This window comes from Macrosteles quadrilineatus, unplaced genomic scaffold (genome assembly GCF_028750875.1).
Source record: "Macrosteles quadrilineatus isolate MER2022 unplaced genomic scaffold, UCM_ALF_1.0 Scaffold_7__1_contigs__length_78375512, whole genome shotgun sequence".
Lineage (NCBI taxonomy): Eukaryota > Metazoa > Arthropoda > Insecta > Hemiptera > Cicadellidae > Macrosteles > Macrosteles quadrilineatus.
In genome coordinates this window covers 52332812-52350641 of record NW_026542600.1, presented here as the reverse complement: position 1 = coordinate 52350641, position 17830 = coordinate 52332812, and the positions used below count along the sequence as shown (strand labels likewise).

Sequence of the window (17830 nt, the reverse complement as noted above, 5' to 3'; positions counted from 1 at the left end):
TAGAGGTGTAACGGTTGCTGGACTAGGACAGACTGACGTAGTGGTTAGATACACGGGTATAGCGTGGTCACGGCAGCCAATGGGAATTTATTAAAAATCACCTGATATGACGTCACAGACGTGGCATGATATGGTGTGATGTACACACACACTAACACACATTTACATCATATACAAATCTGGTTTCCTACAAGAAACGCTGTTTTACAAATATTGAATACATAAAACCATAAAATATACTACACTGCCCTACCTTTACATCCTAGGACGCTAGGCTCCAACTCAGAACCGTTCTGTGCGTTACTTCAGGCTAGTTCTAGAGGGTCTAAAAAGCAGAGCTATAACTTAGATTATCCTAATAAATAACCATGATAGATAACGTAAGTGTACCTTAATATGAGGGTCGTTTTTAAAGTAAGGGCTGTTTTTGCAGTTCTGTAGTTTGTATGTATGCCGCAATGAGGTGGCTCACTGTTTACTGGCATCAATGATGAATGGAGCCATTTGAAACTTCATAGCTACAGTGTGTTTCAAAAATTTTAAATTTTTTTATCTCCCGTTCTTTGACCATAAGAAACATATAAGATGCCGACATTCATCGCCAATAGGGCCATACTTCAGTCATCTGGCGACGAATGTCTGCAGCTGATATGTTTCTTGCAGTCAACAAACATATCACTAGCCTTATCTCCATGCGGAGAGAGATTCAATAATTTAAAAAAAAAATTAAAAACAACAAAGCATGCACGTCGGCTACGGAGTTGCAAATGGCACCATTCTGTTCACAATGAGTAAACAGTGAGCTGCCTTGTTGCGGCACTCACACAAACTACGGAGCTGTAAGCAAAAACGGCCCTTACTTAAAAACAGCCCTTGTAATAACAACCCTTAGACAGACTCTCAGGTATGGATGTTCTGTTGCAGCTCAAGGCATGTTGGTGAGGCCAGGGTACATGCCTCCACGACCACCTTCACAGCCTCCTCAATGGCAGCAAGGTCCTCCTAGAACACCAGCACCAATCACGCCCCCAGGTGAAACAGGTACGCATCCCTATTGACTATAAACAGATAATGAATTTTTTAACATTGCAGCCAGTTAATAGAGGACGTTCTCTGAACCACTATTGTGTGTCATTAATTAAATACATCGCCAACATTTGGAGGTGAGCCTGTGATTTTTTATCGAGCAGAGCTTTTTTATATCATGAATTTTATGTAATGCCATACAATAAGTTAATTTGTCACAAACTTTTATAATGCAATTTTACGTTATGATTCAGAGTTAAATATATATTTTTTATGTACATAAAAGAATGAAACAATAAATTAAGCTTAGGCCAAGTGACACGTCATTTTATTTTCTTAAAAGGTAATGCTTTCTAAAAATTAGTACAGTTATAGACTAAAATATGAATAAATACTCTAACTGTAAATGTATATTCCATCAATAAAAACTAAACTTATTATTTATTAATGAACTTACTAACACATCAGCATAAAAGTTACTATTTGAAAGATGTGTGGTAAAAACTTTATAATCAAAATACAAGAATAACAATGTTATATTGGGCTGTAACACAGAGCACAAGAACCTAGGTTTTCAGAATTATTTAGGATAGTAGGCTTACCTGAATGGGAAAGAGTCCAAACTGGCACAAGAAAGATAAAAAATTACAGTATACACAATACAATATTTTACTGTCACTGACAGCATTTTCAACTTACGAAGATATAGTTTTTTTTCATTCCCAATGTTGGCCAGAAAATTACTCTTCTACAATAAATAACTTTAAACTCAAAAATCAAACTCTTTATTTGCCATAAAAACATTACAAATTTGAGCATAGCTCATGTAACAGATGGCATGTCAATTATAACTAGAGTGTAAATTAATAATTAAAAAATCAAATATAATGGATATAGTCTAAGATATAGTCTAACAAAAATGAAAATGTATACAGTACAACCCCTGACTCAGACAGATGTGCTCATTAAAAAAAAAAATCGCCCACTTTATAAGGACATGTTGAAGCTAGATGAGTTTCCAGTTGTTTTTATTGTGTTTTTTTTTTTTTTTTTTATCTCTGGTGGAAGGTGATGAAACAGTTTAATTGCCATGTAATACGGACCCTTCTCCTAAAGAGACAATCTATGTTTAGGGTACCACAGAGTGTCTGTGTTTCTTGTACCCTGAGTCCCCAGACTGTTGTTTGAAAAAATATTGTTGATGTTTTTTAAAGAATTTCAGAACTTCAAAAATATAAAGAGCTGGTACAGTTAATAGTTTAGAAGTTTTGAAATATTGTTTACATGATTTTCTAAATTTTTGTTTAAACATTGCTCGAATGGCCTCTTTCTGTAAATTGAATATGTTGTCAATTACTGATGTTCCACCCCAAAGGATGATGCTGTACCTAACAATTGATAAAGAATAACCATGATAAACCTGAAGACATGTCTTTATATCTGAGATGTTGGCTATAGTTCTAATAGCATGAAGAGATTTATTAAGTTTTTTTTTTGTATGGCCAGAATTTGATCATGCCATTTTAAGTTGTCCTGAAGTGTAAAACCTAAAAAGTTCACACTAAGGGAATTTTCACAAAGTTCTTCATTTGGCATGAGGAATTCCTCATTTATTTGTTTGTTTCTATTGTTAGAAGTGAAAGCTAAGATTTTTGTTTTGGAGCAATTCAAACTAAGACAGTTTTTGGATAGCCAGTTAGATATTTCTTGCAGAGTATTTAAAAGCTTTACTTTTAGTATTTGTTTGTTTTGACCCATAATTATTGCTGTAGTGTCGTCTGCAAAAAGATAAAATGGAGTGTTAATGTTGATTGGCAAATCATTAATGTACAACAGAAACAATACTGGCCCTAAAATAGATCCCTGCGGCACCCCACAGACAACCTCCCTCCAAGTTGAGAAGTGAACAATTCTGTCATCATCGAACATTTTAACTCTTTGGAATCGTTTTGTCAGATAAGATTCAAACAGGTCATGTGCTATGCCTCTAAATCCATAATAACTCATTTTGGTTAGCAGCAGTTCGTGGCTGACACAATCAAAAGCCTTGGACAAATCACAGAAAACTCCAAATGTTGTCTGCGATTCATCCAAGGCCCTCAACAAGTCACTCACCAGCTCAAATACTGCCATCTGGGTTGATCTTCCCTGTCTAAAACCGAATTGTTTTTTGTTAATAAGATTATACTTTTCTAAATGAGTGACCATTTAATTTAATATAGTCTTCTCCAACATTTTTGAAAATGATGGAAGCAGTGCTACTGGTCTATAGTTATCTAAACTTATATTACAGTTCTTCTTATAAATTGGAAAAATGTTGGAAAATTTTAGTTTGTCAGGAAAAACTCCAGTATGTAATACAATATTTCAGATGTGCACCAAATGGAGTCAAAATGATACTACTAATTTCTTTAATTAATGAAACTGGGATTTCATCCCACCCAGATGACTGTTTAGCCGACAAGCTTGCTTTGGTCTTAATCATATCTATTTTTGTGATTGGACTAAATGAAAAAGTTAAGCTTTGTACCTTTGCATTATTTATGTAATTTATTGCATCCTGGACTGAACCCCCAATGGAAGACTGTTGCCCCACACTACTAAAATGGTCATTAAAAACAAACCTCAGCTATATCTCTTGGATCCTTTACAATGTTATTGTCACCAATTAACAACTCATTACAATGAAAACCATCTGAGATAAATCCAGTCTCTTTCCTAACTACTTGCCACATGTTGTTTTTGCAATATTATTGGAATGCTTGATTTTTGAAGATATACTTTTTTTTCCTGCAAATACAAGTCTTTTAAAGATCTTTTTGTAGTTTCTATAGTACATTTGAAAACTTGGGTCAGAAGTCTGCTTTGATTTTTTATGGAGTTCTTTTTTATTCCTACTTGAGATTTTTAATCCTTTTGTCATCCAGTCACACCCATATTTAGACTTTTTATTTCAAGTGAATGTTCTAGTTGTAAAACATTGCAAAAACAAATCATAGAATACAGAGAAAAAACTGTTATAAGTTTCATTACTATCTACCGAAGACAAACGCATAGACCAGTCCTCCTTACTTAGATTAGAAAAATGTTCAATTATTTTCTTAGAACTTAACAATCTAGTTGAAATAATTTCCTTCTTAGTAGCTATATTTTTGTTTTTTACGAACAATAACTGAGCAGTGTGATCAGATAAACCCAATGCAAAAGTCCTTCCTGGCCACAGCAGCACTTTCTTTCAAAGTGTCACTTCAACTCAATAATCTTTCCTAAAACTAGCTACAACTTTATAATGATGAGATTTTTAGCTACGTGTATTCATTATGAAAGTTGTTGAATTTGTTTATTAATCCTAACTTTAACAAAACACAACTGAAAAAAGGTGTTTTTACTTTGAAGGTCTGCGAGTGCCGTTGTTCAACGCTCAGGTTCTACCCTCCCCACCACCCCCTCCAGATGTGATCTCTACCGAGGAGGACAGACGGGCTCAGCTGACATACGAGACATGGCTCAACAATCAGAACCAGCTTGTCACACAGCAGCTCAAGTACTACGAGACCGAGGTGCTAAAGTTACGCAAAATACGCAAGGTACCCCCTCCACCACTCTGACCACTCTGTGCTAATGGTGGAAGTGATCCTCAACCCTCCAAGTCATTATACGTACAGATTACCAATCGGTCGGATTAACAAGAGTTTACTGTATTTCTGTACCTGATGTTGAGTCTAGGGTCTTCCTCTCAGTGTCCACAAAATTTAAGACACTTTTTTATAGAAATCTTTTATAAATTGATTAGAATCAAATTTGTTGATATAATTATCATAGTACTTTTCACCAGGCTAAAATGTTCAGCTGTTTTTGTTCTCAATGAACAAAATAGGGTTTTGCAAATATGGGCCAACAATTTGTGTTTTGTTCCTCTGGATCAGCTGTTAATTTGTTCAGCTAAACATTCAAAGTTGACAAAAACATACAAATTAATCGTAACTTCATTATCTGCTCTGTCGTTGGCTAGTTACCATAATCTAAAAAGCAACATGTTGTTTTATTTGTTGTTATATTTATTGGTTTTGTATATTAACCCAAAACTTTTATTCTCAATAAATTGGAATTATTGTCTAAATTTTTTTACGTTACAACTCACGGATCATTTTTTAGTGTAGTTAAAAAAGCGTCCTCACCTCTGGCCCAAGGTGTTTTGCAAGCTTTCGATCTTGAACTTCCCCTCAATGCGAAATACAATACATTTACATCACCAGGAACCATTGGCACTTTTTGGACATCCCTTCAAGAATTTCCTGGCACTTTTTGTTTCCAGCTAGGCTGTTTGCTTTCCAATAAAATAGTTTTCAAGTGATTTTTAGTCAGTTTAGTGTAGTGAATCCAATTTGAGAGGTAAAATTTACATTAGTCAATTATTTTAAATTGTAATCCCTTCTGTTCACTTTGAAAGACAAATAAGTAGGCCTATTTGTAATTGCTAACAGCACCCACAAGCGCGAGAATTGCTTCTTGGAGGGTTGAGTAAAGGGGTATGTGTTGGGTTGATTCCTTGAGCACATTTGCCATTATTTACATTAAAATAAGCCTAATATAGATAATTAAACTAGGCCCTATATCTTTTACTAAAAATATTCTTCACTAAAACATTTCTGCTCTTCCGAACAAGTTCAGAATCAGACTAAATTAGATGCTGGGTAAAAAATAATCATTAATTTTTTTTATCATCTGGAACCTAATATTTTCATTCAAATTCAAATCAATTTTAAAATTATTCCGCTGTTGTCTTTGAAACGTAAGCATTAAATTTAAATTTAACTGAAAAATGAACTAATGTTCAATATTTTAAATTATGCAGAATATTTATTCAGCTAATTTTTATTTAGGTGTTAACTTTTTATTCATGAGTGGTTCAGGGGGCAATTGCTAAACTTTAAGTCAAAATGTAGTTTTATTTTTCTGATTTTTAAACAATAATTTTTAGAATACAGTAATGCGATTATGAGATTTTTCTTAATGTTTAAGTTAAGTTTTGTTCGTGTTGCTATTGATATATTAATAAGAACTAGCTTGTTACCATTTCTTTATTAGTTTTGTTAATCTAGAAATTATCTGTAGAAAGAGATTTGACCTGTTTAAATTATATAAAAGGATACGAGTTTGAGAAACTTTTAAGTACTGAAGAATTTACTCCATTTTTATTTTAGTATGCCAATATTCAATTTTTAAGAATTTAATTTCAAATGTGATTTATTAAATTTTAACTTTTTACCACTTTTTTACTAAGATCCCTATGTACTACCAGGTTAGCTGGAAATTCTAATCAAGTCTCAATTAAAACATTTTTTTTTTATTCTCCGAATTAAGTAGTGAGTTTTTGAACCACCGATTGTCTACATTGACAAATAAGTTTAAGAGTAATAATAATACCTTTTATTTTGCCCAGCTCCATAATTGTTCTGCCAATCCTCAAGCTGTGTTGTGTAGTATTTGTTGATATTTTTACTTATTCTGCTTCTATTTCACACTGATTTCTATCTCTGAATGATTCTCGCATAGGTTCTTATTGTAGCTTTGGTGTTCTGGAAATTATCTCCTTCTATTACTGGTCTTTTAAATATTTTATATTTCAAAGCAAGTGCACAATCCAATTGTATGTTTTCCCTTTGTGTTTGGTTGGTGTTTTGCCTCCCTTATTTTGCTTTAAAATGTATAATCAGTGTTTTAAACATGTACTCTGTAACTGAATAACATGTGGAATGTATGTGTGTATTGTTTACATTTGATGACAAATATGATTGGATTAGTTTGACAAAATTGGTATCATGTTTAGTTTTGAAAATTACGAAGATTTAGAAATACGAGATTAATATAATCAATTAATAAATCAAAGATTAATGTTGATCTATAAAGAAACAAAAGTTTCGCCTAGTGTGGCAGCGAAAAAAGATAGTGCCACCACTCCATTTTGAACAATGGAGGTTTAATTTAAAATCATCATCGCAAAGCTATGTCTACTGTGATACTCAAGTGAACATTGGTTTTCTGTTTTCAAAATCAATACCCTTCTGTGTCAGTTGGCCTTTACACATCACAAATCTTGCAATAAATTGCATAATGTATTTATGTTTCAATTTTTGATTAACAAAAACCATACAACGCACTTCACATTTCTCAGGATTTTGATTTGCAGCCCTCATTTTAAAACGTTGCTGTAGAGTAGGATGAAAGCGCTACCAGTGTGCTAGTGGCAACGACTGGTGTGCATTTTAAGTAGAAATTTGCTGAACAGAGGTTAAAATAGTAATGTATGTTACTTTCTAGATTGCTCTTGTAAATACAGAGTAAACAAAAAAGATTGCTGGAATTTTAAACTGTTATTGCTTGAGGTCTATTCAAGATAAGTAAACTATTTAAACGTTAATTTTGAGTTGAAATAACAAAGTTCTGTTTTCCGTGTAGCAAGGGAGGAAATGTTGACCTTGGCATGCGTAAAACATGTGTGCGGTGGCAGGCCACCATTGTGTTTAGTGTGCAACAGAAGTCACAGTGTGATCTGTGGTTCACAGAGTTTAAATAGATTATTAAATGAAATTAAATTTAAGTTCACCCGATAATAAAGCAATACGTTGCTGGTTTAATCTGTTTTGTGACACAGTAAGTGTTTTAAAGGGCATTCTAATGGCTGGCCAAAAACAAATTATGGCAAAGTCAACAGACACCTGAAAAATTGATTGCCCGATGAAGTCTTCAGTTAAATATACCGAAATTGATACAACAAAATGTTATTCATAAAAGGTTAAGACTTTGTGCCTACAAAATTCAGTTAAATGTGCGTTTTTCTCCAACTTCAGTAACCGCGCAGCGTGGTACGCGGTTAAGCTAAAGAACGTAGCGCGGTCAGGATCAGCGTGGTTTACAATAGGACGCAGCGCAAAAGTGTTTTCCTACAAATCTACCAATGTGTTGCGTGACAATCAAATAGGGTTCTGTTATGGATTGGAGATTGAAGTGTCCCCATTTTATGTTGATGGTCGAAGTGGTAGAGATGAATTCTAACCGGCAACCGCGAAGCACGAAGTAAGCTGTTTAACTGGCTTAACCGCGTTGCTAGGAAAATGCCGCTTAAGACATTAGATTAAACCCGCAGACTTTGCCAGTTTTATGCTCACTCATATGAAATTGATGGCAATCCGAATTTTATTACATTTTCCCAAATTTTATCAAAGTATGAAAAAATAAATACTTGGTCCTTTTCCCTTCAATTTGACATTTAAATCATGTAATTCGTCCCCAATCAACCACCGTTAATCCCGGCAATCTTTTTTGGAGACCCTGTAGTTTGTACACCCTGCTGAATTAACTTGTTATTTAATATGTTCACTGTGTGTGGCAGTTGCCAGTGAATGCTTAGCTCTTTATTGCCGACGTGCATCTATCTCGTTTAGTTGCTATGTGCCTGAACATTGGTAAGGTTTGGACCGATAGTTTAGTGTTTTGTTTTTGACCTATAGCAGAGATGCATAAATATACCTGTGACCTATAGCAGAGATGCATAGATATACCTGTGACCTATAGCAGAGATGCATACTGTAACTTTAAGTGGTTGGAGCTAAAATTACAGTAGCAATTCTATCACCGCTCATAAACTACCCACAGCAAGGCTGGATAAGTGGAAAGATCGAATATGCTTACAGATTAAATAACGCAGTAAATTAAATTACAAAACCCCTTGTAAAAATGATAAAAATTGTATTTAAACTTCAATAACTTTAAAAAAGATCTGTAATGAAATATCACGTACAGTGAAACCTCGATTACAAGACATCCTGGATAACAAGTGTAATTTTCAAATTCCTTTGAATTTATTTTACCTCTAACCACGTGTTATTGCAAACCTCAATAAGAAGTCGTCCTTGACAACAACAAGTCGTATTTAATAATCCCCATGAGAGTCTTGTTCATCGAGGTTCTACTGTAATAATATGTATATTTAACTCAAAAACTAAATTTAAACCTGGTTAAATGTTTGTAAATGGCTTTTTGCTTTCCAAGTTTTTCGTGTTTTCTAGCCAAACATGTGAAACATTTTTGAAAGTATAGTCAGGTGCAGACGCTTGAAGCCTGGTGCATATCCTGTCCAGAGCGATGAAAGTGGTTGTCTCAATGCAACCACTATAATAGTGTACAGTCATGCCACACAAAAATAGCACACCATCTCATGGTACTTGACCAACCACAGGGAAAGTTCAGATAGCCAATGATTGGATAAACAAAACTTTACTAAAATTAAATACAATATTTTAATGCCGGCGGCGGTCTATGCATGCCAGGGCAGCCATGAGCAACAGCCATTATTTTCGTCGCTGGGAAAGTGTTAATAGGTAATTATACATTTACCTATCTATTCCTTTTAAAATTTGGATGAACAATATAAAAAAAATCTGTTACATAAAAGCTACCACATAATTTTATACGTAGTATCTTAAGCTCATTATCTTCAGTTTTCTGTCTACATCTGTATGTATATTTTTATTTGCGTGTCTGTTTTTTGTAGCATGATGAAACATATCTAAGATGTAGACTATTAAAATATCGTCAATCATTGATTATTGATACTTCATGACCTCCATACAAACCTGAGTCTAGAATCTTCCGCCATTCACCATCGTGAATTTTGGTAGCAAAATCTTTGCAAAAGACTTCCTCAATTGTTTAAAGATACCGAGATTCACATTCTGAAAAATGACAAATTGAATCAAATCCTGTCACAGAAATAGCCATAACAACCGTGATAGCGAGTGTCGATGAAGATGTCCCCGCGATCGTGTGGAAGATGATCTCAATTGGCTTTTGCAGGAGACAGGATGATAATGTATCTGTGATTGCAGAACGCAATCACAATTCTGTGACCATTATAGGAGAAGATTATGTGTCCATGATCGCAGAATTGTCCAAAAATTCACCTTGTTTGAGGGAGCTGTCCAGGATTGTGTTGCTATTCCGAGAAGATTATGATGTCCCTGACATCGTGAGATAACGATAGTTTCGGATTACAATCATGATGTCATAGGACAGTTCAATAAAACTTAAAATGTATTATGTTTGTCATTATAGCCGGTATGCTGTTAGCAAGAAATTTAACTAAACATTTTCAGAACAAAGTCACGTTTTCCTTTTTGCACTGTAAGAACAAATTCTGTCCCCTCTAAAAGTGTAATCCTTTAGTATTTTTGTTTTTGTTTCATTTGGTCATTGTCTCAAAGATGGAATGGATTTGTGTATTGGCTTAAGTCGTTGGCATGTAAAAATAAAATAAATATTGTCAGTTATATTATGAATGTGCGTGCCAAATCGTTGAATTCCTATGGCATTAGATCATTTTTATTTCATGATAATATTATGGGAGGAGGCAGATATCTCTCGGGTCCATAGCGTGTCACTTGTTTGTAAACCGTGGGCCTGCACTTGACAATATTGCTGTGGTGTCCCTATCACTTCCCGCTTATGGGTACTGCTTGATCTGTCTTTGATCCGTTATTCAATTTATAAACTTAAGATGCACCTTTTTTGCTATTTTAGCAATTGCAATTCATGTTGTTACGTCCCATGTTGGCAAGGCCAAATAAATTTTGTCTGTGAATTATTGCATTCAAAACCTCGTAAAAACCAGTCAGCTAGGACATTGGTGTGCTATAATTGGGTTCAATGTTAATCATGTGAATATAAACAAACCTAAAAATCTTCCAATTCATTTAATCACAAAAGAAGATTCCCTGACGTATAGATCTCAGAATGCCTGGGTTCCCCTGTGGCCGTGTTCGCATTTTTATTAGTAATTTTTCAATATCTAGAACTCAGCTTATACCATCAAATGTTTTAAAATGTATGTTTGAGCTATGTACATAAAATTGGATACCTTTGGTCTGTAAAAATGCTTTTGCCGTTTTTGCTGTTGTTACAATACTAGGTTGAAATATTTTCTATTTCTTTAAAAACTGTACATTTTTCCTTTGTATATATTATAATACTTATTATAATACTTTATACCCACATTTCTACGGCACTCTTGTTATTTTATTTATTTATTTTTTTTTTGAGTGCTACAAATTAATCCAGTGTTCCACCAAGTATTGATAGACCTACCGGTACTTTAGACTAAGGTAACCAAAAATTATTCCTGTGGCAAGAAACCGGTTTAAATGAGCTAAAAAGTTGGGATAAATTGATGAATTTTAATTCTTATTCCATGAAATTCATTATTGATTCAAAATTCAATTATATAAATAAACAAACATCCTGTTACATGGTAACTTTAAACCTAGATATTTTGTGTTAAATTATAAAGTCCTAACATAAAATAAATAATCTTCTAACGTTTGTGAATGGTAAAAGAACCAGAAATTTATATAAATTTGTTTATTCTCCATCAAGATGTAATGGGAGACCAATTACCCTGTTTAGCAATCAGAATATTTCAGTAACCAAAGGTGTAGAGAATAACTTTCCATACAAATTATATGTCTTGGTTCAAAATTTTGGGTAAACAACAGAATAATCGATTTTAGGAGACAAAACCCCCTCCCATATTCAGATCACGTTATGTTTTCAAATTAGAACTGGTTTTCAGGAACACTAAAGTACAAATTCGGACAGAAGTTTATCATACATACAGTAACAGCTGCTTCCCTTAGAATTGTTTTATAATCAGTCCTATCATCGTTCAGTCTAAAATTTAAATAAATAACTCATCGTAAGCCTTAATAACGCTAATGTAATTTAGCAACACGCCGAAATAAACGGATCACGATGATACTGTTTACTGTTTACAATAATATAAATTGAACATACTTGATTTATTGCAGAGCCTTAACAGTAAACAGCGTCAGTTGCGGAAGAACGGCAATGAGCTTGCGGAGAATGATGCAATGGAGTTGCAACGAGTGACGTCAGAGCAACAAGTTTTGCAGAAACAACTTGAGTCATCAAGAAAACAGTCTCGCCAACATAACATGCTCATGCAGGTTAGTAGCGTACATTGGAAATCCTCGAATTCAAGCAGATGTTGACATCTGATCTATTTGCATTGATCTTTTTTTGTATAAAAGGATGTATAGTAGAACCTCGATTAACTGGTGGGGGCGGATCAACTGTGGTCAATAGATGCCTCTTTAATTAAGTTACATAACCTCGAAAAATCCCTAGAAAATTGTATAAATTGTGATTCTTCAGTCTAATAATCTAATTCACTGTATATTTAACTATTTCTGACCTTTTTTATATGCAGTAGGTTCCCCCATTATTGTTCTTTAAACACCACAGTTCATTTGACAAAAATAAATGGAAGGAAAAACAAAGAAATGGACATAAAGAGTTTCAAGGTCAAGCTATCCGCTTGCACTTAGTGGTGGGAATCACCGAATTAAAATAACCGAATCAATCGGTTATTGATGCTGAACAGACTAATTCGGTTATTTTATTCTATCCTGATTCGGTTAAGTTAGTCTTACCAAGCGATTTAGTTGATTTAGTTTGTCACATCATCAGGTAACTAAAATTTATTCGGCGATTCGTTCGACTAAAAATCACCGATTGACGCTAAATTACTAAATGCTATTCAGTTTCCCATAAGATAAAAATTAGTTGTGGTTTGGGACAGTGAATAATGACTAAAATTGATTCGGTGATTCATTCAACTAAAAATAACCGATTGACGCAAAAAATAACTGATTGATTATTCGGTCATGGAAACCATTCGGTTATCCCATCACTACTTGCACTGACAATCGTCTGCTCCTTAAGGACTGTTCACACCGGCGTAGCCAGACGTATTAATACTTTTTCGGAATACGTAGCTGACGTAGCTCTTAATGTAATTCATAGAGAGTGTTCACACCGGCGTATTAATACGTGAGCTACGGAAGCTACGGCGCTGCCGCTACGCCGGCTAGCTACGCGTAGCTCGCATAGCCGAATACGCGCATGCGCACTAGCACACCGGGCTGTCACCGCCACCCTCCCTCCACCTTATAATTAATTTATTAAGCGGTAAATGTTGGTTTATAACACAAAAATAAGAATCACTTAAAAAAATAATTAAATCACTATAACATAACAACCTTAATATAATAATACTTCATCATACGAGTACCTAATGTTCACTAACATTTTGCTTGTAAATCTCCTTATCAAAAAAGTCGTATCTCTTAATATGGTTTATTATAGTTCATATTGTGGGCTGATATTTATGAAACATTAATGAATTATTTTTAGACATAGGCCTACGTCTTACTTACACCATAGAATATTTTATCATGTAATCCATGGATGAGCAAAATTATTGCATGTTTTCTGATAATATTTATTTTATATTATAATATAGCACGAGTCTTATAGTCTACTATATACGGCCTAAAATTAGAGTGAAACATTTTTGTCAACATTAACTCATTAATCAACAGACTTTTCAGGGTACTATAAAAGCTGCAATTGAACCGTGACAATCTTAACTGAAATCCATAAAACGCTAATAAAAATAAACAATAAAATTACCAAATATAAAATAATATAATAAAATAAACAAAGAACAGCCGGCTAACCGGCTACGTAGCCGTCAGACGTAGCTGCGGTGTGAACAGTGCACGGGCAACGTATTAATACACCGAATACGTCTGCAGACGTCGGGCTACGCCGGTGTGAACAGGCCTGTACACATCTGTCTGCTATGCTTGCTATGTCACAATAGTTTCTGATTGGGTGATTAGTAACCATGACAACTTAAGTAGCCCATGATTGGGTGATTACTGATTAGTCACCATGGCAACTTTAGTAGATTGTGGTTGGGTGATAAGTAACCATGGCAACTTGATGAATGTGTGGATGAAGAGAAACCAAGAAAGAGTAGAAGAATAAAGAGAAATAAGAAGTGATGTTTAAGGTCATTGTTATCTTTATCTTATTTGATGACTGTTGCTATTATCCTTAATACTTAAGGAGACGTAGAAATTGGCTAATTCAGGAATTTGCTAACTCAGTCATGTGTCGGAACTGGCTAACTCTGGAACTGGCTGACCGTCACAGTCAGGAATTGGCTAACTCTGGAACCCGCTAACTTGATTATGTCCCGCGGCGGAATTCGCTTACTCTGGAAGTCGCTAACCCGGCCGCGCACACTGCACGGAGCGTTGCCAACCTAGTAAGACGAAATAATCGTACACTGCCGCATTTCAAAATGTCAGTGTTAATAAAGATACAGTAAATGTTATTGTTTATCAATTCCTGTTCAATTATTTTAATGTTGTTGTTATCAATTCCACTTTTAACAGCTACCTAGCTCAAAGTAATTAAAAATCAATTTTAAAAAATCATTAAAAGTTATTTTTTATTTAATTGTACCACGGCCAATTAAATTATTATGATTTTGTTCTTAAATATAAATGCCATTATTATAGGGAAATAATAGAATATGAAAAATATTGATCATCCAGTAGTAGCAATTAAACCTCAATGAAATTAAGCTATAATACACGCAAGTTCTCAAACACGGAAAACCAATTCCATCGTGATGTTGTAATAAACAAAAGCAATTTCATAACTAATTCATAGATTTAAAATTAAAGGTTCGTCGTTGAATCGTCCAACTAACGTGCAAAAATACAACATAAGCTACGTTTCATAACTATTTATAGAATAGCTGTAAATCTAGGCCTAAGGGGCGGTTTGGGAGCTCGGTATTAGCGCTAGTCCGCGACTAAATCCGGATATTTCCGGTATTTTAGGCTGCCGCCTCGAAAACGGGTTTGTGAGCTCGGGATCAGTAAGGCGCGCGCCTAACTTGTGCAGGGATAATCTCGCGCCTAAATATTGTTGGTTTGGGAGTCGAGTAGACTTAGGCGCCAGCCAATTAGCCAATTTCGGGACTAAGAGATATGTTTTCGCCATAAAAATCAGTGAGTTTAGTCCCCAACTTTAGTCCTGCCAGGGGGCAGGTCTAAGTCGACATCATGCCGGTATTAGCTCATTAGCAAGTTAATTGTTTACATATTAACTAAAAGAATGTTATATTGGAATTCGTTATTAAATTCCGAACATTTTCATTACTCTCAAAGTATATTTGATAAAACTTTTTTTTTAGTTTTCTGTTGTTCAAAACAAAACGGAAATCTTGTAGAAAGCTAAATTTAACGAAAGATTATTTGGGTTTTGTTTTTACTGTTAACTGCAATACAAATATGGACCCTAAATAGAATTTCTTTCAACTTGAGAGTTTGGCTATAAGCACCCGTACCTTAATTATAAATATTTTATTAGTAAGGAAATAATTAGCAACCACATGCATACCCCCCACTCACCCCCTACGAAAGAGTGAAGAGATAGTAAACAAAACATAAAAAACTGCAAATAGCTCACAGTCATAATCGTTATCTTTTAATTGTGTTGTGATAGAGCTCAGTTCAGTGTCATTGACCAAGTGCTAGTTACATCAAAATGGAGTACCTAGATTATTTGGAGTATAAGAAAATATATACAGTATATCAATAACCCGCCACAGAAAACCTGCAGACTAAGCGAATTTCCAAATAACCTAATAGAGCTTTCAATTAAATTTATTTAAATAACTTAAGGTTTAACAAGCACCCGAAACTACCTACGGTGTAGGTATGCTGATACAGGGAGGGTAATAAAGTGTGTTTTTAACAAAATATTAACAGCTTTATAAAAAATAAATAAATTTGCCAAGTTTCATAAAAATATATCTATAAACGACCACACTAGAACAGTTAACTTATTCTCCATAAGAATCACATGGGAATTTAAAATTTACAATTTTACCAATAGTCTCTGTAGCCAATAACCGTACAAAACATTTTAAGATATTAATTTGTTTTTTATACTCTTTAAAATACTCTTTACTCTTTAAATTACTCTTTAAAATATTTTAAAGACAAAGATTTATGTTATAGGGGTTAAAATTGAGAAAAAAACTATTTTTATCCTATACAACTCCGGGTTCCCTTGGTCTGATCATGCTGGTTCGCGAATTCATAAGGAGAATCGCGCCTAACACTTTCATGCCAAATTTTATAAAAATCAGACAAAAATTACTCAAGTTATCACGTTTATGGACGTATATATAATACAATTATATATAGACTATACATATATAAAATTTTGAACGAACAGTGTTTTTGGCCTCTAGGGACATCAAAATGGAAAAGTTTATCGGTCCCGGAACTAAGTGCTACCTAGGGTAATAGATACTTCCCTAGGAAAATTAGATAAAAGAGTGTCGTGTAAAAAAAGATTTTAAATTGACAACAATTTTTTCTAAGTACTGTATTAAAAGATTTTTTTACATTTACCTTGGCTTCACACAATCATAACCTCCGCAATTACTTTTTATTATTTTTTTTTCAATACCCCTATATTATACTGGGAAATTACTGTTTAATTTTGAAGCTTTTTATTGCATGAAACCGAGTTTCCGATGTTAATCATATGTTGCTCTGTACGTATTTATAAGGTGTAGTACTTAAAAGACAACTAGTAGTACTTAAGGACAACTGATTAAATAATTATAAATTGTAAAGTGAAAATAAAGTTAGATCTTAAAAGAATTTAATATAAACAATTACGGTTCTTCAGTCATTGGGATGTAAAACAACGATCTTACAAAACTACATTTTTGCAATGGTACAATGTAGAAACATACACCATAGTCTACTAATTAGCCACCATTGATATACCAAGATAAAATTGTATCCATCTTCAATAAGTGTTCATCTTTTGTTGTTGTCAACGGTAACGGGTTCTGCAATGGCCATTGCCAACGTCAAAATCTGAATTCCCCGTGATTCCCTGTCCATCTAGCCGCGCTGCAACTTAGGCGCGACTATACTTGATCTACGACCATTTCAACTTAGGCGCGAGCTCCCAAGCCTGGTTTCTGGTCCGGGGACTAAAGTTAGGCGCGTCCAACACTAGGCGCGTACTAGCTGGGCTCGAGCTCCCAAACCGCCCCTAATAGTTTAAACCAAAGCATTGTAGGCCTACTAGTAAAAGCTAGTTGCCTAATTAATTCTAAAATTCGTTGAATTGTTGAGTAATAATGTTACATGTTTTAATAACAGTTTTTAGATTGTAAACCTAAGCCCCACTAGTAAATAATAGGAGAATATATAATATTTTTATATTAAAACGTGACAGGGTTATTTTATTTCACGATTCATAATCAACGACTTGACGGATATTCCTGATTTTAGGGTTAAGTTTCCTTTATATTACTTTTACAATTGAAATATACTATACCAAGCCATTGCTCGGTTCACCGTTCCCCGGTACTGAGCTACTCAATAGACAATAGCTTTGTTGGATAATATCAGCTAATTTTAGCTATGGCCACCATTCATAAAAATGGTAACAAACAAGAACGCCTGGGTCCATTTAGAACCATAAAAACTCAAGACTTTTTTAAAAGTACTGAAAAATGTAAAATTAATATAAATTAAACAAAATTAAGAGGGGTATACGATAACAGAAATATACAAATTGTATTTTTGCATAGACTAATTTTTAATTCAATACATAAATACATTACCACTTTATAATGTATTGATTAATATTTATTTTAATTCAATAGCTCTATTTGAAAATATATTTAACACTACTAAAATGTGTTTCTGTAATGACGTTTAACGTGTAAATTTTATCGGGAAGTTAATCTTCAAAATTCTAGGCATAAAGTCTTCGGCAATTACTGGAGCTTTTTTTTGCAATGTCTAATTGTTGGTTGCCTAAAATAGGATAG

General features: G+C 34.0%; 1 protein-coding gene across 4 annotated transcripts in view; it reads left to right on the top strand.

Annotated features, from left to right (window-relative positions):
- Positions 1-17830, top strand: part of LOC128998538 (uncharacterized) — a 104145-nt gene that overhangs the window by 47867 nt on the left and 38448 nt on the right. For 3 of the 4 annotated variants that reach the window (XM_054424714.1, XM_054424712.1, XM_054424711.1), the window contains 3 exons: positions 925-1041; positions 4423-4613; positions 11889-12047. In XM_054424714.1, the coding sequence (XP_054280689.1) occupies positions 925-1041; positions 4423-4613; positions 11889-12047 (467 nt within the window). The remainder of the gene's footprint in view (positions 1-924; positions 1042-4422; positions 4614-11888; positions 12048-17830) is intronic. The other variant, XM_054424713.1, reaches the window with a different exon arrangement.